The following is a 22,166-nucleotide window of genomic DNA, read 5'->3' on the forward strand; positions in this document are numbered from 1 at the left end:
ATTTTTTTTTTTTTTTGTAAGTTAATCAGTGGCTATTTGTACAGTTCTGTTCCGTATTGAACACGTTCATTTGTTGAGTTTGTTGTTAGAAACTGATGATTTCGTTGGTGATTAGGAAATCTCATATGTTCTGTCTGAAATGTTGAAATTATTAACACGAGCTTAGGAACGGGTCAAAGTTTACTGAATTGCATTAGGTCTACGTGTTTTATTAAATACTTAGCCAGTATGAAAGGGCGATATGCCGCAGATGGAGGTAAGTATGACAATGCAGCGTACTTCGTCGTTACCGCTTTCGCCGCTCAAATGTCAGACTCCAACTCTCGTGGGCCCAATTATTCTTCTGAACATGCGGCTCTCCGCGCTACTGCCGTCTCACTTCTGCTAGAAATATACTGTCGGTGATATTTGGTCTCTAAGTGAGTCCAGCTCCAATCTGCACATGTATTTTATGTGCGTTTATTAATCCTTAATTTGTCGGGCTGAGTGACTCAGATGGTTGAGGCGCTGGCCTTCTGACCCCAACTTGAGCAGTGGCATTTAAAGGTGCTCAAATACGTCAGCCTCGTGTCAGTAGATTTACTGTCACGTTAAAGAACTCCTGCCAGACAACATTCCTACAGCTCAGCGTTTCAGAAAATCTTACAAAAAGCAGTTAGTGTGACATAAGATCAATAACGTTAATTATTCATATCCATCACTCCATAAATAATTTAGGCTTCCCCCCTCCCTCCCCCGCAGTGGAGGAGTCTTAATTGATTACTGGTATCGGTGCAATCTAGCTGCTACTCATCCAGTCTAGTTGTATAAAATTGAATTTGGACAAAAGCTAATTAGGGAAGTAAGTTATCATTTATTAGTTGTAATGGATTAGATTTTTGTTTTTATAAGAACTAGATTTACTGTGTTGCATTGAGATTTAGTGAGATTTAAAATTAGTGCTTAATTTCATAAGTTTGTAACTATTTGATGAATACCAATGGTATTTTGTATTATTAAATGGAACGGTCAAGTATATAGTTGATTCAGACAGATTTAATGGTGCACTGACATGCGGTAGTGTTGTTAGGGTAACCCATCCAACTATTGACTAGGCCCGATTGTTACCTCAGGTCGGTAACAAGGGCATTTATCTGTGATCTCGCTGGGGCTAACACGTTTAATAAACTGCAGTGTATATTCAATGTGAAGATGCAGATGTAATTTTAAAAGCAGCGTAATTATCGGCTTATGCGTCGCGCCGTACCTTGTTCCGGGTATCAGTGCTTCACGTGGTATTTATTATATAAATTAGTTATAGAAAAGACAGTTGATGTTGGATTTATTGTATTTAAGGAAGGAAATGAGACTTTTCATGGTAGACTGACTTGGTGTAAGGGGAGGAATTCTTGACTGGATTTATCCAGGGCCTCAGTTACTCAGTCCAGCGACGCGTCTCTGGATAGTGAGAATTTTGGTTGGAGATAAGGGTTAGGATTAGTGAGAGTAGGGTGTTAGTTGCTTGGCTGGGCTGAGGAGAGCGGTGTCCGGACATTTCGTACCACTAGATTTTTGAGGACATTTCGTACCACCTAGGTCGTTATTTACCTGTGAACGGTTTTCCCGTAAACCCCAAATATTTACGCCAGGACAATCCGTACCACTTGATGTCAAATTGGAATTCCATTTCCACGCCAGCGAGTGTAATGAGCCTGACAGACATATTTTAGAAATCAGAAACAAAATAATTTACAACATTTGCTGAAGAAAACTTCTATATCATTTTATAATTGCTCTTTAAACTATAATTATCACTTATATTTACATAAATATTATCATAAGAAAATCGATTTTTTTGAAGTATAATAAATTCTAAAACAAACTAATGCAATAGAAACATACGTGGAGTTCGGGCGCAATTTGCCTGACGAACATAAGGCCGGCCATACACGTTGCGGCGTACCAGAGAGGTTTACCTGTACAGTTGACCTGCGCAGTAAACCTGTGCAGACGACGACCTCATACATCAGGTGACCTTAAGGCATCGACACGACGAGGTGATGACGCGATCGCAGTGGTGGGTTTATTGTTAGCAACTAATTTAAAAAAGCAAAGGAAACCCCGCTACTTATGGTGTAAAGACTGGTTGTTGAGAAGAAATCGCTACACTCACGTCAATTTATTAAAAGAATTGAGTGGAGAAGAAGGAGACTACCGTAATTACTTGAGGATCAGTAAACCAGTGCACCAAAAATTGCTTTCATTGGTGACACCTTTAATCCAAAAGGTTCAGACTTGTACAACTCGATAAACTCCTCTAAAACTTGAGTTCGCTTACGGTTTGAAATAGAGTTCTTATCAAAACAAAACAAAAAATCACCGGTAACCAAAAAGAAATGGCAAAACAAAACAAACCGAGCGGTTTTGTGAAAACAAATAAAAAGAACGCAAGACCTTCTTCCTACGCTTGTCCTGCTTCAACTGAGCTGAAACCTGTGCAGGTCTTGGGTGAATCACACAGACGTGCAGTTATGTTCAACTGCGCAGGTAACGGAATTGTTTTTCGATTTCTGGCTCGCCTGTATAGTAATTGCCACGTAAGGAAATACCCCAGAAAGTAAATATCGCCGCCCGATGCTCTTCTTTTCTCTTTTTTGTAATGGCTGATCACTGCTGCCAACATGCCTGGTTACATATTAAAATCATCAGACGTAACCATAACAAACTAACCTCAATGTAAACACCGATAATGAATGTTTCCCTACCCTAGTAAATGATAAAAGATAAGATGAAATAAATCAAGATAATTATGAATATCTCCTCAATGAGGAATTAAGGAAATAAACACACTTTCTCACTTAAATTATCTGTCTTTATTTTGATATACAGTAGGCGTACTATAACCATATTCTTGAAAAGAGGGGCGTGTTAAACGATGCAATTTATTTAATAAGTCTTTGCAGTGTGATTTGCGAAAGTTCCAGACATCCAATGACTTCCCTTTCTTTTGCGCGAATATTTCCTTCTCTCTTCAATACCGGTAACCAATAAGGAGAGAGATTATTGGGCATATTTTCAGCCTGCAGGCTGGTTATATCTTCAAGCTTATCAGGAAACATATAGGAATACTAATGTGCCAAGCTCCGTGAACGGAATTTAGGTCAGCTTTCAAGTTCACTGCGGATTTGAAAATAATAATGTTATAAGTTATACTGCCAAAATTTCGTCTCGCAGGAGTTATTTCATGTACCGGTAGATCTAGACGTGAGACTGACGTATTTGAGCACTTTCATCATTTCACACAAACTATGTTATTAAATGCATTATCCGAATATGCCACAATCCTACTTACCTGGTATTAGCCAAATAGATTTACAATCCCACAGAAAAAGAAAATATGCTTTAAATATTCTCGCAAATGTATCACTAGTGACTTTAACGGCGATGCGGTGGCAACACGCACTTCACGCTAGAGCAGTGATTGAACGTCGCCAACGTGCCAGATTAACGGTAAATGTAAGACGTCGTATCGGCAAGTAGGGTCCCTAAACTGTATGGTTACCGACACTGAAAAAGACCCAACAGCAAGAAAAGTCACTATAAATCAATATCTTAATATTACAGGGGAGAAAGGGTAAGGTTGCACCCTTAGGGTACGTCATTACACGGAGAGGACTTATACAAGTCTGGCCACCTGTGCAGGTTCATGGAACGTAGGTGCTACCCACGCTCCGGTTTACCTGCGCAGGTCAGCTGTACAGGTAAACCTCTCCGGTACGCCGCAACGTGTATGGCCGGCCTTAGGATGGATCATATTACTATTATTGCGAATATTTATAAACAACTACAGTACATTATTTCATTATCAAGTAAGTGAAATAAAAGATTCTGATGAACTGGCAGATGTGGACTTGAAGGTCAAGCGGAAACAAGAAACTACTGAAAGGTGGCAGTAGCTAGATCCTAGCGAATGAATAATACGAGATAAGAATTAACACGTGCGCCAATCAGATCAGTTGTGCACGACGGAAGGTTAACATCGGTAGTGGTCACACCGTGCGGAGGCTTCTACGCCACTAGTGGACAATGATATATAAATGAGTACATTCATTAGGAAATCGTTTTTACTTCGCAATACGTCCCAATCTTAAATATTTTAAATTCATTAGCTGACACTTGGCAGGTAATCAGTGGCACGAAATGCCTGTAGTACGAAATGTCCTAGAACCGAGGGGAGATGGAGGTGGGTAAGAGCGGTGGGCGCTTGGGGGTGGGGAGTAGAGGCAGAGGTGTTGGGTCTGGTGTGTAAGTGTTTCTTGTGTTTGTCTGTTAGGTCATCAGCCCAGAGGCTGGTTGGATCCTCAAATAGCACCACCAAAGGCTATGCAGTTATAGGGAAACCTCAAAAACCAATGGCAGAGCCCAAATAAGGTGTACTAGGCAAGATGAGGAGTGAGGTAGTTTGCCATTGCTTTCCTCACTGGACCAGAAGGTACTATTGCAGCACGACTGATCTATGAGCAACACCTTTCATAACACTCGACACTAGTTGTGCTCCAAATGTCATTACTCAGCATCACCCACACCCCAGCAGCTTCCATATTGTCACAGCCATGGATGAGACTGGGAGTTGGATGGAAGCTACACTTTGCTCTGGCCTGTGCCAAGAGACGGATACGAAAATACTGCATCCGTCAAGAAATGGCAACAGGCGGTGTGTTTCTTGTATTTATTGATAACTGCCTTTTTAAAGTAAAGGCAGCCAGCAAACGAGGCCGCGTGACTACCTTGGCAGTTCGCGCACCTCGCCTGGTTCCAGGGCACATTGCATTCGGTGTGACGTAGAGATGGGCACTATCGACTGAAAACCACTATCGACTATTCGGGCGATAGTCCCATCGAACTATCGACTGAATAGTCGAATGTTTTCAGTCGAACAAAAGTATTCATTACTTCCTGTTGAGAAGACTGAACAGTCGAATGATTTCAGTCGAATGAAAGTATTCATATCACGCAAGTAGTCATTTCATGAAAAACATTCGAATGTTTCCAGTCGAAACTCTCCGTAGCAAAAGTGGAGAGTCGTACTTTTACGAATTCGACTCAATTGAACGTAATTTACCAATAATTAGAAATCACTTGTATAGACACCCATTAGAAAAAAAATGTTATATTGAGTGACTTACAAATTTATTCAAAGGGACCCACGTTCGCCGCCGAGAAGTCCACTCCGCTCCACATTAGGAATAAGAAGCGGATACCAGTTTTCCATGGGGGTTTCTACATTCACTCCTGGTAAATGCCACAATAGTACTGTACCTTGGGCGCATACCCCAATCCCGGATTATATAATCACACTATCGAGGAATTCACAGTTGCGCAGGTTAAAATCCGATTTACGCACTCGTCCGTACACGGGGCTAACAAGTAGAGAGATGCCCTTAATACGAACCAACATCATACGAATGGCCTTTCTTGGTGCTAAATGGACAGTGAAACGTAGAAAGACGACAATGAGGCTCTATTCCTGAACAATGCTAACAATAATAATATATAAAACTTGTTACTGTAGTACACAATCAAGATATACAGTATATGAGAATAGCCAAACACATTATCGTACTACTGTATTTTCTAGATTATTATTATAGTTATGCCTTATAAATGAATAACGTAATTAATATAAACAAATATGCAACGAAATAAAGAGCACATAAAAGACAAGAGAAAATCGCCATATTAAGTAGGTACCTATAAAGTTAACATATTATATATGACATATCCGAAGTGACCATAAACCGATAGTTCCATTCGCTGTGACGGGAGTGCGACTGAATTCAGTCGACTTGTTTAGTGCTGACTGGAGAGCAAAACGTGGGATATCCGTGACGGAAATGCGACTGAATTCAGTCGACTAGTTTTTTAAAGTAGTCGACTGTTACGATAGTTTAAACTATCGACTAGTTCGATACTTATCAGTCGATAGTGCCCATCTCTAGTGTGACGTGAGGGCGGCCACACCTATTGCAGCGAGCTGTATGATGGTCTAGTTTGAGGCAGTTATAGCATAGAATCAGTGGCGTATGCTGGGATCAAGACGTGGACTACCACTAGACTTATGGCTGGTTAGTGAACGTCAAGGCCTGAGCGGTTTGAGCTGCAGCCAATAGCCAACGGAGAAGCCTGCTGTGTTATCAAGGCTGCTTCACTGCCCTGTCCTCTGCCACTGTATATACTCAACACCCGATCACTGAAGATGGTAGCCTAAGGTTTGGTAAATTAAAGTCCGGCTTTCTAGCTAAATGGATATAATTCTTGCCTTTGGTTCTATGGCCCCGGTTCAGTTCTCAGAATCAACCCCCTCGTACTCTTAATTCCCCTGGCTTGGGGACTAGGTGTTTGACACCTCTTCGTCATTCATTTTATCCTCATTAGGACACCACCAAGCCTATACAAATGTCTTACTCTTTCTTTCTTTCTTAATATGTGTACCCTCCAGGGTTGGTTTTTCCCTCGGACTCAGCGAGGGATCCCACCTCTGCCGCCTCAAGGGCAGTGTCTTGGAGCGTGAGATTTTCGATCCGGGGATAAAACTGTGGAGGAGGACCAGTACCTCGTCCAGGCTGTCTCACCTGCTATGCTGAACAGGGGCCTTGTGCGTTGATGGGAATATTGGAAGGAATAGACAAGGAAGAGGGAAGGAAGCGGCCGTGGTCTTAACTTAGGTACCATCCGGGTATTTGCCTGGAGGAGAAGCGGGAAACCATGGAAAACTACTTTGAGTATGGCTGAGGTGGGAATCGAACTCACCTCTACTCAGTGGAGCTCCCAAAGCTGTGTGTACCCCGTTCCAGCCCTCGTACCACTTTTCAAATTTCATGGCAGAGCCGGGAATTGAACCCGGACTTCCGGGGGTGGCAGCTACTCAGGCTAACCACTACACCACAGAGGATTTTTAACATGTAAATGTATGGGGAATTAAGCGGTGCATTATATATATAGTCTGCCCAATCAAAAGGAGTGTCCAAGTGAGGGTTTTCACTGTACATTTATTTGATTGACATTTCAGTGCGCTTGGCAGACTGGCGTGTAATAGCATAGCTCGGCGACGAAAGCAACGGGAAAAGACCTTCATTGATGCCGAGTTCATATATGACAGGTGGTGGCAGAGCTATTGAGGATCAAATCAGCCTTCGGGCACAGTACTAAACACACAATTGTCATTTAGTCGCGGGGTTCACTCATTCAAACTACGACACACTCGTTATCGGCTCAACTGGTGATAAGCGATTACAAATCAAGATGGTGTGCAGGAAGCAGTCTGTTCTCGTGTGCTGACTGGGGCCGGAAAAGCTCCAGAGATAAAACAACATTTTCTGCGAAGCGGAATGTTATAATTCAGTCTTGTGACAGATATAAACAGAGCGGACACGTTCCGCTGTAACTAGGGTTACCAGATTTGAAAATGAAATAGAACAGGGGTGGTACTATACTGTACCAGGAGCGTAGATTGGGAATTAGAAGTGGGGGAGGGAGAAAAATGTACCCGAGTTTGTGGAATATAGCGGCGGGGGGGGGGGTTAAACACCAAAACTGAAAAAAAAAAAATAGCTACACAATGGGATGGTGAGATTTTTGATGCTCTGTGAGTGAATTTAGTCAGAGAGGTAAAGGTTCAGTCAACCACGTGCGGTAATAATAGTATTTTTTGACAGTTTGATTCAATACTATACAAACACTTTCACGTCCGGCTCCATGGCTATAGGGTCGGCAATTTTAACCATAATTTCGCTGGTGTATGTGTTGTCTTCATCCTCATTTCATCCTCATCACGAAGCGCAGGTCGCCTACGGATGTCAAATCAAAAGACCTGCACCTGGCGAGCCGAACTTGTTCTCGGACACTCCCGGCACTAAAAGCCGTCCGCCATTTCATACCAAAGGGACAATATTACACACGTATTACAATTAAATAGAAGTAGGGCGTGATTATACAATTACAGTCATTTAGTATTTGAATACACACTAAGAAACTGACAGACTGACGAATGTGCGCGGCAAGCGGGTGAATCATACCTCAGTGTCCATGAGCTTGGCAAAATAAATATATCCCTGTTACCCTTCCTCACATCACACGCAAAGTCTCCACTACTTGCTGTGTCGCTATAGAAATTCGTTAGCCGCGACGAACGACATTTTGTGCGTATTTCGACTAATCATTTTGTTAATAATTAAGGAAAATAAAGGAAAGAATTAGTTGATAAGGCAACAGGGCTTGTAGAAATTGCTATAATTTCTCTACAAGTGGGGTGGAGGGGGCGGGGACTCACGCCCCCTAATCGCCGCTACTGTACTGTACGGGGAGAATTCATATCCACAACTGTAATAGACCAAGTGAACAGAAAATGTGGTCTATGCCTACTTAAAAACCATTCATTCATCGCCCTTGAGGCGGTAGAGGTGGAATCCCTCGCCGAGTCTGAAGAAGGAGAAGAAACTGTACGGGCGAACAGAGAACAAGGAAGCGAGTACGTGCGAAGCCTCTAAAAGGGTCCCATAGACGTGCAATATTATTGCGCAATATCGGGGTTTGTGCAATAAAATTGATAGTGTGTATTTAATATTGAAGGGTTGTGCAATATATTGTACGAAATCAAGAAAGTTTGAAATATATTGCGCAAATCGCAAAATACTATGCTGTGTGTTGGCAATATTGTGCAATATCCCATCCTCCCGCCAGTTGGTATCAAGAAGCGTTGGAGAAGGTATCGTGATGGCAGGCAAAAAAGGAGGAGAAAAAGTTTATTTTGGAGTTTATCGAAGCGTACCATGGCCTTCCGGCTCTGTGGGACGTTAAGAGCAAAGCGAGGAGTTCCTCATACAATTCACTATTCATCAGCAGAAAGTTTCGAAAATCATTTGGTTCCCATTTTCTCAGTTCATTGAGTAAATTTTCATGAGTGTACTTTTCTCTGTCTAGAAACCACTGTTTGGCCCTTGTGCTTCTTTTCTGTTTCTGCTTCTTTTTGGCACTTACGCCTACGGCGATCAAAACGCAGCAAAGATCAGTGTTACTCAATATAATCACCAAATAAAATACCGGCATGGACTGACTATATATTGCAACGCGTATTGTACGTCTATGACCGCTTTGCACAATATATTGCACAACTATCAATATTATCTCCACACGATTCTATTTATTGCACAAACTCGATTTTTGTGCAATAATATTGTACGTCTATAGGCAGCTAACAATATATTGTACAATCCATTTTGCGCAATAATATTGCACGTCTATGGGCCCCTTTTAAATCTAATGTTTTCAGGACCACGGTTAGCTACAGAGTTTTATTTCAGAGACGACTTCTTCTTCTACTTGTTTTGTATTTGATCTTGATTTCACCTTTTCTTTCCGGTATAAAAGAAAGCCAAGTATTAAAAAATACTGACAAGCGTACAAATCCTGTAAAATGTAAAATATCATCACCGTGATTTATCTCATTTGCATCTAAAGTTTCAGACAATACATCGATTTCTTTTGCACAAGTGGGGAGGGAATTTTCTAATGGACGATATTCCATTCACGTGTCAGAAATCAACTTTAGTTTGATAAATCGTCCAAACTGTCACACTTTATGCACAGAAAAAAAAACAACAGTGCAGCTAGATATTGACACCTGTTGGTACCTCGTGTAGTAAGTGCCTATGGAGTAACTTTCTAAACAAGTTTTGTTTGATGATGACATCTGTACAGGATTTTAAAAAATCATAACTATAATTTTGTTCACATTTCATACATGCTGAAGACATATTTGTAATAATAAAGTTCGAGAAAAGCTCATTCTTATTTATTTATTTATTTATTTATTTATTTATTTATTTATTTATTTATTTATTTATTTATTTATTTAGACTCCTTATAGAGTAATACAAAACCACTTTTGAACTATACTTGAAAAATTGCGCAGTCTACATGGTAAAAGAGTCATGTATACTATACGCAGATCACTTGCAGAAAACACGTGTTGACGTGAAGTTATAGTCTATGGCACTTCACTGCTTAAAGGTAGGAAATATTCTCAAGAACAACACTGCTTCTAAGACGGAGATTTGCGGTTGTGCAGGTACAAGGACGAGACCCGCCTGCTGGTTGGTAACACTTATCACATCACCACATTCCAGTACGCAGAGGACGGGAACCAAACACTGGTGTCACACAGACTGTCTTCCAGAGATACAGGCCTCTACACCTGCATCGCTCGTCAAGGATCGGAACACCTAAAAAACACCATCAAACTCACGGTGGACGGTAAGTCTTCAGCCTCATAGCCTATTTGAACCGTCTAGACAGAGAGTCAAACGTTTCTTAGCTGAATTGACTCCATTATATTAAGTAATAAAATTAATTGCATATGTGTTTCTTAAAACTGGCCTTAGACGATAGGTTCTGCAAGGCTGGGCCGTCAGATCCTTGACAACGAGGTAACATGGACTACAAGAACAGTGTCGGTAATGTAACATTATTATTATTATTATTATTATTATTATTATTATTATTATTATTATTATTATTATTATTATTGATGGTATTAAGGGCAGATTATTAAAAGCAATCAAAGGAATTTATGTTGACAATTGGGCTGCATTGAGAATTGATGGTAGAATAAATTCTTGGTTAGACAAGGCTGTAATATTTCACCTTTGTTGTTCATAGTTTACATGGATCATCTGCTGAAATGTAATGTCGTATGGCTTTTAGAGCCGAGATATCCCAGGACGGGTTCGGCTCGCCAGGTGCAGGTCTTTCTATTTGACTCCCGTAGGGGACCTGCGCGTCGTGATGAGGATGAAATGATGATGAAGACAACACATACACCCAGCCCCCGTGCCATTGGAATTGACCAATTAAGGTTAAAATCTCCGACCCGGCCGGGGATCGAACCCGGGACCCTCTGAACCGAAGACCAGTACGCTGATCATTCAGCCAACGAGTCGGACATCATCATCTGCTGACAGTTATAAAGTGGCAGGGAATGATTCAGTTAGGTGGGAATGTAGTAAGCAGTCTCGCCTATGCTGACGACTTGGTCTTAATGGCAGATAATGGAACTTGAAAATAGGTGTAATGAGTATGGTATGAAAATGAGCCTTTCCAAGAATAAATTGATGCCTGTCGGTAAGAGAACTGAATGTTACATTGGTGATATAAAGCTGGAACAGGTAGATAATTTCAAGTATTTAGGATGTCTGTTCTCCCAGGATGGTAATATAGTAAGTGAGATTGAATCAGGATGCAGTAACACAGTAACACAGTGAAACATTGAAAGAATACTGGAAGAAAAGGAAAGAACAACTAAGGAGGAACAATTGAAATTGTAACGTGGTCCTTAGAAGGCCGGAACGCAAGAAGAAGAAGATGCAGTAAAGCTAATGCAGTGAGCTCGCACTTCCGATCAACAGTATTCTGTAAGAAGGAAGTCAGCTCGGTGAGCGACCGCATAATCTGTAACCGTGTCGGATGCGACCGGCGTTGACAAGCAAATTGTCATTTGATAAGTTGTGTCATCAACCAAGATAAGGTAAGCTAAACGAAGTCCAATGCCATTTCAAAAAAGTCCTATAAGCAGCTACTGCCCCTAATTTACATAACACTTCAGGGGGAAACTCGTTTTACAACACAAAACATGGTGATGCGTTTACGTCTTTTCCCACCGGGCGAGTTGGCCATGCGGTTAGAGGCGCGCGGCCCTGAGCTTGCTGGGTTCGAATCCCACTGTCGGCAGCCCTGAAGATGGTTTTCCGTGTTTCCCCATTTTCACACTAGGCAAATGCTGGGGCTGGACTTTAATTAAGACCAGGGCCGCTTCCTTCCCATTCCTAGCCCTTTCCTATCCCATCGTCGCCTTAAGACCTGTCTGTGTCGGTGCGACATAATGCCACTAGCAATTAAAAAGATCGTAATTCTCTGAAATTATTTACGACTTAGGCCTATGTACTTATCGTGTCCTATTAGTACCAGGAGTGTCCGAGGACGTGTTCGGCTTGCCTGGTGCAGGTATTTCTACCTGACTCCCGTGGGCGGCCTGCGCGTCTGCATGTGGGATTATGATTATGAACTAGGGAGAGATGAAACCCGGTTTCGGCACTTAGCATACTCCTCTCGAATAATACCAAGGGGTCTGCTCAATGCTTTACGTCTCCATCCGACGGCCGAATCACCATCAACAGCATCATATCCCCTCACTCCATTTGAACACTGCGAAAAGGTTTGGATTTGAATCCCGGCTTTTGGCATGCAATCTAGTGATTAGAAACTTTCTACCACCAACTTTCCTACCTTGCCGGCCAACATTCTGATGGTGATTTTTTTTTTTTTTTTTCATCCAGGCCAAGTGGCTCAGACGGTTGAGATGCTGGTCTTCCGACTCCAACTTGGCAGGTTCGATCCTGGCTCAGCCCGGTGGTATTTGAACGTGCTGAAATACGTCAACTTTGTGTCGGTGGATTTACTGGCACGTAAAATAAGACCTGCGGGACTAAATTCCAGCACCTCGGCGTCTCCTTTAACCATAAAAGTAGTTACTAGGACGTAAAGCCAGCAACATCATTATATTTTTCTTTCGACCAATGGCACTCGAACCTGCTAACAACGGTGTCAGACCTTTATTTTAGAAAAGACAAAGTTAGCTACTTATAAGCAATCTGCCACTTGGTGACAGCCCTTAATGCAGATCAATTGTAAGTGATTGATGGGTCGCATGCGGCACGATGCTTTTCCGCTCGGTCGCTATTGGCACGATAATGGCCGGGTCGCATCCGGCACGTAACCGTCAGCTCCCGGACGAAACTATCTTTACAACAGTCTGTTTTCAGATCAACTTTGCTTTATGGGAGTGAAAGCTGAGTGGACTCAGGATATCTTATGCATAAGTTAGAAGTAACAGACATGAAAGTAGCAAGAACGATTGCTGGTACAAACAGGAGGGTACAATGGCAGGAGGATACTCGGAATGAGAATATAAAGGCTATATTAAAAATGAACTCGTTCGATGGAGCTGAATGCACAAACCGGCTTCAGTGGTGGGGTCATGTTAGGCGAATGGAGGAGGTTAAGTTCCCTAGGAGAATAATGGACTCTGTTATGGAGCCCAAGAGGATGTTGGTTAGACTCAGTTTATAATGATTTAAAGATAAGAGGTATAGAACACAATGAGGCCACAGAGTTAGTTTCAAATAGACGATTTTGGGGGTGTTTAGTATATTCACAGGGGCTTGCAGACTGAACGGTAACCGAGCTCGATAGCTGCAGTCGCTTAAGTGCGGCCAGTATCCAGTAATCGGGAGATAGTGGGTTCGAACCCCACTGTCGGCAGCCCTGAAGATGGTTTTCCGTGGTTTCCCATTTTCACACCAGGCAAATGCTGGGGCTGAGTAGTATAATGGGAGAGTTCGGGCGCCTCCTCCGCCTCCTCCGCCTCCTCCTCCGCCGCCGCCCGCGGGAAATTTTAATTTTGGCGGGAAATTTGAATTTTGGCGCGAGATTTGAATTTGTAAACAAAGCCACGTGCTTTTTGACAGCTGTCATCGACAACAACGCAACGCTAACCTCACTGCTGCCATCTTGACGGGCCTAAACCTCACTAGTGCCAACTTAACCTAACTAGCATGAGGTAAACAAAGCCACGTGTTTTTTGACAGCCACGTGCTTTTTGACAGACAACAACGCATCGCTAACCTCAGTACTGCCATCTTGACGGGCCTAAACCTCAGTAGTGCCAACTTAACCTAACTAGTGCGAGATAAACAAATCCACGTGCTTTTTGACAGCCACGTGCTTTTTGACAGATTTGTAAACAAAGCCACGTGCTTTTTGACAGCTGTCATCGACAACAACGCATCGCTAACCTCAGTACTGCCATCTTGACGGGCCTAAACCTTAGTGGTACCAACTTAACCTAACTAGCGCGAGGTAAACAAAGCCACGTGCTTTTTGACAGCCACGTGTTTTTTGACAGCCACGTGCTTTTTTGACAGCTGTCATCCGCCATCTTTGAGCACGGTGCTGCCCTCTTTCGTCACCTATCATCGGCAGTGCTGCCATCTTGACGGGTCTAAACCTTAGTGCTACCAACTTAACCTCACTAGCGTGAGATAAACAAAGCCACGTGCAGCTGTCATCCGCCATCTTTGAGCATCGTGCTGCCCTCTTTAGCTACTTACCTTTGAAATGTGGTACGTTATCCGCCATCTTGCATCCGAAACCTCAGTGCTGCGCTCTATGTAGTGGCGGCAAATTCCATGTGCTCTTGTTTGGAAACAAAGCCACGTGCAGCTGTCATCCACCATCTTTAATCACCGTGCTGCCCTCTTTAGCTACTTACCTTTGACAGTTGTCATCCGCCATCTTGCATCGCCAACCTCAGTGCCGCACTCTATGTAGTGGCGGCAAATTCCACGTGCTCTTGTTTGGAAACAAATTCACGTGCTATTTTTCTGACAGCTGTCATCCGCCATCTTTGAGCACCGTGCTGCCCTCTTTAGCTACTTACCTTTGAAATGTGGTACGTCACAGCTGTCATCCGCCATCTTTAATCCAGAGAGAACAGTGCTGCAATCTATGTGGTGGCGGCAAATTCCACGTGCTTTACAAATCAACATGCTTTTTTGACAGCTGTCAACCGCCATCTTTAATCACCGTGCTGCCATCTATGTGGTGGCGGTAAATTCCACATGCTTTACAAACCTATATGCTTTTCTGACAGCTGTCATCCGCCATCTTTAATCCAGAGAGAACAGTGCTGCCCTCTATGTGGTGGCGGCAAATTCCACGTGCTCTTGTTTGGAAACAAAGCCATGTGCAGCTGTCATCCGCCATCTTTGAGCACCGTGCTGCGAGCAATTTCGTCAGTTGTCATCCGCCATCTTTAATCTACAGAACACCGTGCTGCCCTCTTTATGGCTACTACCTTAAGCACGTAGTAGCGGGCAATTTGAAAAGTTCTGTTAGCTATCATCCGCCATCTTTAATCACCGTGCTGCCATCTTTAGCTAGATACCTTTGAAATGTGGCGGCGGATAATTTGAAAAATGCTTTTTGACAGCAGCTATCTTTGAGCACCGTGCTACCCTCTATGTGGTGGCGGCAAATTCTACATGCTTTACAAACCCACGCGCTTTTTTTTTTGACAGCCATCTTTAAGCAACAGAGTACAGTGCTGCCCTCTTTGTTGTGGCGGCAAATTCCACGTGCTCTTGTTTGGAAACAAAGCCACATGCTCTTTTGACAGCTGTCACCCGCCATCTTTAACCAACAGAGCACTATGCTGCGGACAATTTCGTTAGCTGTCATCCGACATCTTTAATCAACAGAGCACCGTGCTGCCCTCATGCGGGGTAATTTCGTTAGCTGCCATCCGCCATCTTTAAACACCGTGCTGCCCTCTTTATGACTACTACCTTAAGCACGTAGTAGCGGGCAATTTCGTTAGCTGTCATCCGCTATCTTTGAGCACCGTGCTGCTCTCTGTAGTAGCGGGTAATTTGAAAAGTTCTGTTAGCTGTCATCCGCCATCTTTGAGCACCGTGCTGCCATCTATGTGGTGGCGGCAAATTCTACATGCTTTACAAACTCACGCGCAGCTGTCATCCACCATCTTACATCGCAAACCTCAGTGCTACACTCTATGTGGTAGCGGATAATTTTAAAAAGAAAAATTCTACAGCAGCCATCTCTCGACGCTAATTGCACAAGATGGTGACTATACATGACTCCTTAAAGGTGCTCATGCAAGATGATCGCTATACATAGACGCCCTTGGGATGCTTGCGCAAGATGGCGGTTATACAAGGCTCCTTATGAGGGATGCTTGCGCGAGATGGTGGTTGCTCTTATGAGGTGGCTCAAGGATCCATGGCTAGAGACGTCCTAAGGATGCTTGCGCAAGATGGCGGATGCAAGATGACGGCTATACATAGCTCCTTATGAGACAGCCAGTACAACATGTGATCAGAACATTGATTGATGTGTTCAGAACACAAAATAAGTAGAATCGAACACTGTACTCGATACAACATGTGATTAAAACATTGTGTGGTGTGTTCAGAACACTAATCGAACGCTGTATTAGGAGATACCTTTGTTTAGATTGAAACATAACAAGACTAGAATTGAACACTGCACATTGATTGATGTGTTCAGAACACAAAATAAGTAGAATCGAACACTGTACTCGATGTCGTTAACTTCAACATGTGATTAAAACATTGGCTGGTGTGTTCAGAACACTACATAAGTAGAATCGAACGCTGTATTAGGGGATACTTTTGTTTAGATTGAAACGTAACAAGACTAGAACTGAACACTGCACTCGATGTCGGAAGATCAGATTGAAACATAACAAGACTAGAATTGAACACTGTACATTGATTGATGTGTTCAGAACACAAAATAAGTAGAATCGAACACTGTACTCGATGTCGTTAACTTCAACATATGATTAAAACATTGTCTGGTGTGTTCAGAACACTACATAAGTAGAATCGAACGCTGTATTAGGGGATACCTTTGTTCTAAGAAGATCAGATTGAAACATAACAAGACTAGAATTGAACACTGCACTCGATGTCGTTACATGTGATCAGAAAAATGATTGATGTGTTCAGATCACTAAACAAGTAGAACCGAACACTGTACAACATGTTAGGGGGGATACCTTTGTTTAGATTGAAACATAACAAGACTAGAATTGAACACTGCACTCGATGTCGTTACATGTGATCAGAACAATGATTGATGTGTTCAGATCACGAAACAAGTAGAACCGAACACTGTACAACATGTTAGGGGATACCTTTGTTTAGATTGAAACTAACAAGACTAGAATCGAACACTGCACTCGATGTCGTTACATGTGACCCGATACAACATGTTAGGGGATACCTTTATCCTAAGAACCGAACACTGTACAACATGTTAGGGGATACCTTTGTTTAGATTGAAACTAACAAGACTAGAATCGAACACTGCACTCGATGTCGTTACATGTGATCCGATACAACATGTTAGGGGATACCTTTGTTTAGATTGAAACATAGCAAGCCTAGAATCGAACATTGTTTGATGTGTTCAGTACAACTTCAATGATTAACATACACACTGTGCACATATCGCATAGCTAAAAACACACTGTGCACATATCGCATACCTAACACTTCAAATGATTTGCTTAGTACGAAAATAAAAATAAAAAATCTATACCGCGTAGCTAACTCGTTCATCACACTGCTAAGACGCTTAGTAATTGTGAATACACTCATACGAAAATCAAGAAAGCACACTGCGTAGCCAACTCGCTCGGCACGAAAAAATCTATACCGCGTAGCTAACTCGTTCATCACACTGCTAAGACGCTTAGTAATTGTGAATACACTCATACGAAAATCAAGAAAGCACACTGCGTAGCCAACTCGCTCGGCTCACTCGCTTAGTAATTGCAACACACACGGATAAGAATGTTCCGAGATACTTACATGTTTTTTAAGGGGGGTGAAAGATCATAAATTATATGTACACACATGTTGTCTCCTCCAAGTTGTAAGATGAAATAGACGCAGTACTGCGAGTTTCCGCTCTAGCTGGCGAACGGAAGTAGCATGATATCTCAGCAAAAAATAAAAATACGCGTGAGCTTGCAAGTCAGACACAATGATGGATACCGCGATTCAAATCCTGGTAACTTATGCCGTCGGGAAGGGTATCCGGCGAGCATCTAGCTGTAAATCCTCGATTCTCGACAGATTCTTAATCCCAGTTCTTTGACGTCAGGAAGGGCAACCGGTTGAAAACAATTATCGAACACGCATCGCGAAGGCAAGAGTGTGCAGCGATATGCTTGTTTAGACTTGCAGATTACGAAAAGAAACATAACAAGACTTGAGACTTAAAACAAATTCTTGCGATTTAAAATCTTAGTCAGGAAGGGCATCCAGCAGTAAAACAATAGTTCGTGATACTGCGATTTAAAATCTAGCTGTATATCCCCCGATTCTCGACAGATTCTTAATCCGAGTTCTTTGACGTCAGGAAGGGCAACCAGTTGAAAACAATTATCGAACACGCATCGTGAAGGCAAGAGTGTGCAGCGATATGCTTGTTTAGACTTGCAGATTATGAAAAGAAACATAACAAGACTTGAGTCTTAAAACAAATTCTTGCGATTTAAAATCTTAGTCAGGAAGGGCATCCAGCAGTAAAACAATAGTTCGTGATACTACGATTTAAAATCTAGCAGTAAAACCCCCGATTCTCGACAGATTCTTAATCCGAGTTCTTTGACGTCAAGAAGGGCAACCGGTTGAAAACAATTATCGAACACGCATCGCGAAGGCAAGAGTGTGCAGCGATATGCTTGTTTAGACTTGCTGATTACGAAAAGAAACATAACAAGACTTGAGTCTTAAAACAAATTCTTGCGATTTAAAATCTTAGTCAGGAAGGGCATCCGGTAGTAAAACAATAGTTCGTGATACTACGATTTAAAATCTAGCAGTAAAACCCCCGATTCTCGACAGATTCTTAATCCGAGTTCTTTGACGTCAGGAAGGGCAACCGGTTGAAAACAATTATTGAACACGCATCGCGAAGGCAAGAGTGTGCAGCGATATGCTTGTTTAGACTTGCAGATTACGAAAAGAAACATAACAAGACTTGAGACTTAAAACAAATTCTTGCGATTTAAAATCTTAGTCAGGAAGGGCATCCGGTAGTAAAACAATAGTTCGTGATACTGCGATTTAAAATCTAGCAGTAAAACCCCCGATTCTCGACAGATTCTTAATCCGAGTTCTTTGACGTCAGGAAGGGCAACTAGTTGAAAACAATTATCGAACACGCATCGCGAAGGCAAGAGCGTGCAGCGATATGCTTGTTTAGACTTGCAGATTACGAAAAGAAACATAACAAGACTTGAGTCTTAAAACAAATTCTTGCGATTTAAAATCTTAGTCAGGAAGGGCATCCAGCAGTAAAACAATAGTTCGTGATACTGCGATTTAAAATCTAGCAGTAAAACCCCCGATTCTCGACAGATTCTTAATCCGAGTTCTTTGACGTCAGGAAGGGCAACCGGTTGAAAACAATTATCGAACACGCATCGCGAAGGCAAGAGTGTGCAAAGGACAACTCAACAAATTCTTGCGATTTAAACACATTTTTATTCCCAAGAGAATCGAACCCGAGACTACCGGGTGAGAGGCATGCATACTGTAGGCTATAGGTTTCTTCTACTGTCCATGAAGTCGTATCAGCGCAGAGCGAGCAGCGGAATGCGTGTGTTAGCTGAAATTGTACACGTATATTCCGGCTCGGCCTTGAACGAGGACACTACATGCTGATAAGCGGCTTGTAACTCGCGAAGGTCTTCTTAGCTGAGTACCATTCAAGCTCTTAAAACACAGTACCAATTAAGGTTGTAAAATATTCTGAAATAGTCCTCCTCTGTGGTGTAGTAGTTAGCTGCTACCCTCGGAGGTCCGAGTTCGATTCCCGGCTCTGCCACGGAATGTGTAGCATTTAGCCTATGTAAGTTCCTAACGTAAACTATCATGATTGTACGGAGAGGTTAAAACACACACAGTGCCTACTCCTATCGAAAGAACCTGCACGGTACCGGCATGTAGGCTTCTCCTGGTGAAGGAGCTTGCACATAGTTTAACGCCTCCTATCAACAGCCCTTACTTAATGCTGGCCTTTTTGCACACCCCGCCTCACACCATAGTTTTATACGACCGGCTGCCCTTCCTGACTAGGATTTTAAATCGCAGTATACGCGATAAATTTGTTGTAGCGGGTTTTATAACTAGATATCCCGGTACCGATACATAGCCTACTCCACTGAAGAAGCCTGCACAAGGCTTATTGCCTCCATCCGACAAATGAATCAGCATCAACACTCTTGTACTCAAAAAATAATTTTCGACCGAGTTCGATTCCCGGCTCTGCCACGGAATGTGTAGCATTTAGCCTATGTAAGTTCCTAACGTAAACTATCATGATTGTACGGAGAGGTTAAAACACACACAGTGCCTACTCCTATCGAAAGAACCTGCACGGTACCGGCATGTAGGCTTCTCCTGGTGAAGGAGCTTGCACATGGTTTAACGCCTCCTATCAACAGCCCTTACTTAATGCTGGCTTTTTTGCACACCCCGCCTCACACCATAGTTTTATACGACCGGCTGCCCTTCCTGACTAGGATTTTAAATCGCAGTATACGCGATAAATTTGTTGTAGCGGGTTTTATAACTAGATATCCCGGTACCGATACATAGCCTACTCCACTGAAGAAGCCTGCACAAGGCTTATTGCCTCCATCCGACAAATGAATCAGCATCAACACACTTGTACTCAAAAAATAATTTTCGAAGGAGTCTGCACAAGGTTTAACGTCCCCATCAACAGCCCTTACTTATTGCTAGCTTTTTTGCACACCCCGCCTCACACCATAGTTTTACGACCGGCTGCCCTTCCTGACTAGGATTTTAAATCGATATCCCGACATAGCCTACTCCTACCGAAGAAGGCAGCTTAACGCCTCCATCCAACAAATGAATCACACTAAAACACTCTTCAATCATTCTCGCTACTTCGGATGATAGCGGGTTCGAACTGGAAGCTGTAAATGCTAGGCGTGGGACCTGTGCGATCATCATTACATGATCTAGCCGGATGCCCTTCCCGACGGCATAAGTTACCAGGATTTGAATCGCGGTATCCATCATTGTGTCTGACTTGCAAGCTCACGCGTATTTTTATTTTTTGCTGAGATATCATGCTACTTCCGTTCGCCAGCTAGAGCGGAAACTCGCAGTACTGCGTCTATTTCATCTTACAACTTGGAGGAGACAACATGTGTGTACATATAATTTATGATCTTTCACCCCCCTTAAAAAACATGTAAGTATCTCGGAACATTCTTATCCGTGTGTGTTGCAATTACTAAGCGAGTGAGCCGAGCGAGTTGGCTACGCAGTGTGCTTTCTTGATTTTCGTATGAGTGTATTCACAATTACTAAGCGTCTTAGCAGTGTGATGAACGAGTTAGCTACGCGGTATAGATTTTTTCGTGCCGAGCGAGTTGGCTACGCAGTGTGCTTTCTTGATTTTCGTATGAGTGTATTCACAATTACTAAGCGTCTTAGCAGTGTGATGAACGAGTTAGCTACGCGGTATAGATTTTTTATTTTTATTTTCGTACTAAGCAAATCATTTGAAGTGTTAGGTATGCGATATGTGCACAGTGTGTTTTTAGCTATGCGATATGTGCACAGTGTGTATGTTAATCATTGAAGTTGTACTGAACACATCAAACAATGTTCGATTCTAGGCTTGCTATGTTTCAATCTAAACAAAGGTATCCCCTAACATGTTGTATCGGATCACATGTAACGACATCGAGTGCAGTGTTCGATTCTAGTCTTGTTAGTTTCAATCTAAACAAAGGTATCCCCTAACATGTTGTACAGTGTTCGGTTCTTAGGATAAAGGTATCCCCTAACATGTTGTATCGGGTCACATGTAACGACATCGAGTGCAGTGTTCGATTCTAGTCTTGTTAGTTTCAATCTAAACAAAGGTATCCCCTAACATGTTGTACAGTGTTCGGTTCTACTTGTTTCGTGATCTGAACACATCAATCATTGTTCTGATCACATGTAACGACATCGAGTGCAGTGTTCAATTCTAGTCTTGTTATGTTTCAATCTAAACAAAGGTATCCCCCCTAACATGTTGTACAGTGTTCGGTTCTACTTGTTTAGTGATCTGAACACATCAATCATTGTTCTGATCACATGTAACGACATCGAGTGCAGTGTTCAATTCTAGTCTTGTTATGTTTCAATCTGATCTTCTTAGAACAAAGGTATCCCCTAATACAGCGTTCGATTCTACTTATGTAGTGTTCTGAACACACCAGACAATGTTTTAATCACATGTTGAAGTTAACGACATCGAGTACAGTGTTCGATTCTACTTATTTTGTGTTCTGAACACATCAATCAATGTACAGTGTTCAATTCTAGTCTTGTTATGTTTCAATCTGATCTTCCGACATCGAGTGCAGTGTTCAATTCTAGTCTTGTTATGTTTCAATCTAAACAAAGGTATCCCCTAATACAGCGTTCGAT

At 42.4% G+C, this 22,166-nt stretch overlaps 1 protein-coding gene across 1 annotated transcript in view; it reads left to right on the forward strand.

The window, feature by feature from the left end:
• Positions 1-22,166, forward strand: part of LOC136885237 (interleukin-1 receptor accessory protein-like 1) — a 163,893-nt gene that overhangs the window by 70,401 nt on the left and 71,326 nt on the right. The window contains exon 2 of the mRNA XM_068230436.1: positions 10,106-10,290. Coding sequence (XP_068086537.1) covers positions 10,106-10,290 — 185 coding nt within the window. The remainder of the gene's footprint in view (positions 1-10,105; positions 10,291-22,166) is intronic.

This window comes from Anabrus simplex, chromosome 14, assembly GCF_040414725.1.
Source record: "Anabrus simplex isolate iqAnaSimp1 chromosome 14, ASM4041472v1, whole genome shotgun sequence".
NCBI classification, from domain to species: domain Eukaryota; kingdom Metazoa; phylum Arthropoda; class Insecta; order Orthoptera; family Tettigoniidae; genus Anabrus; species Anabrus simplex.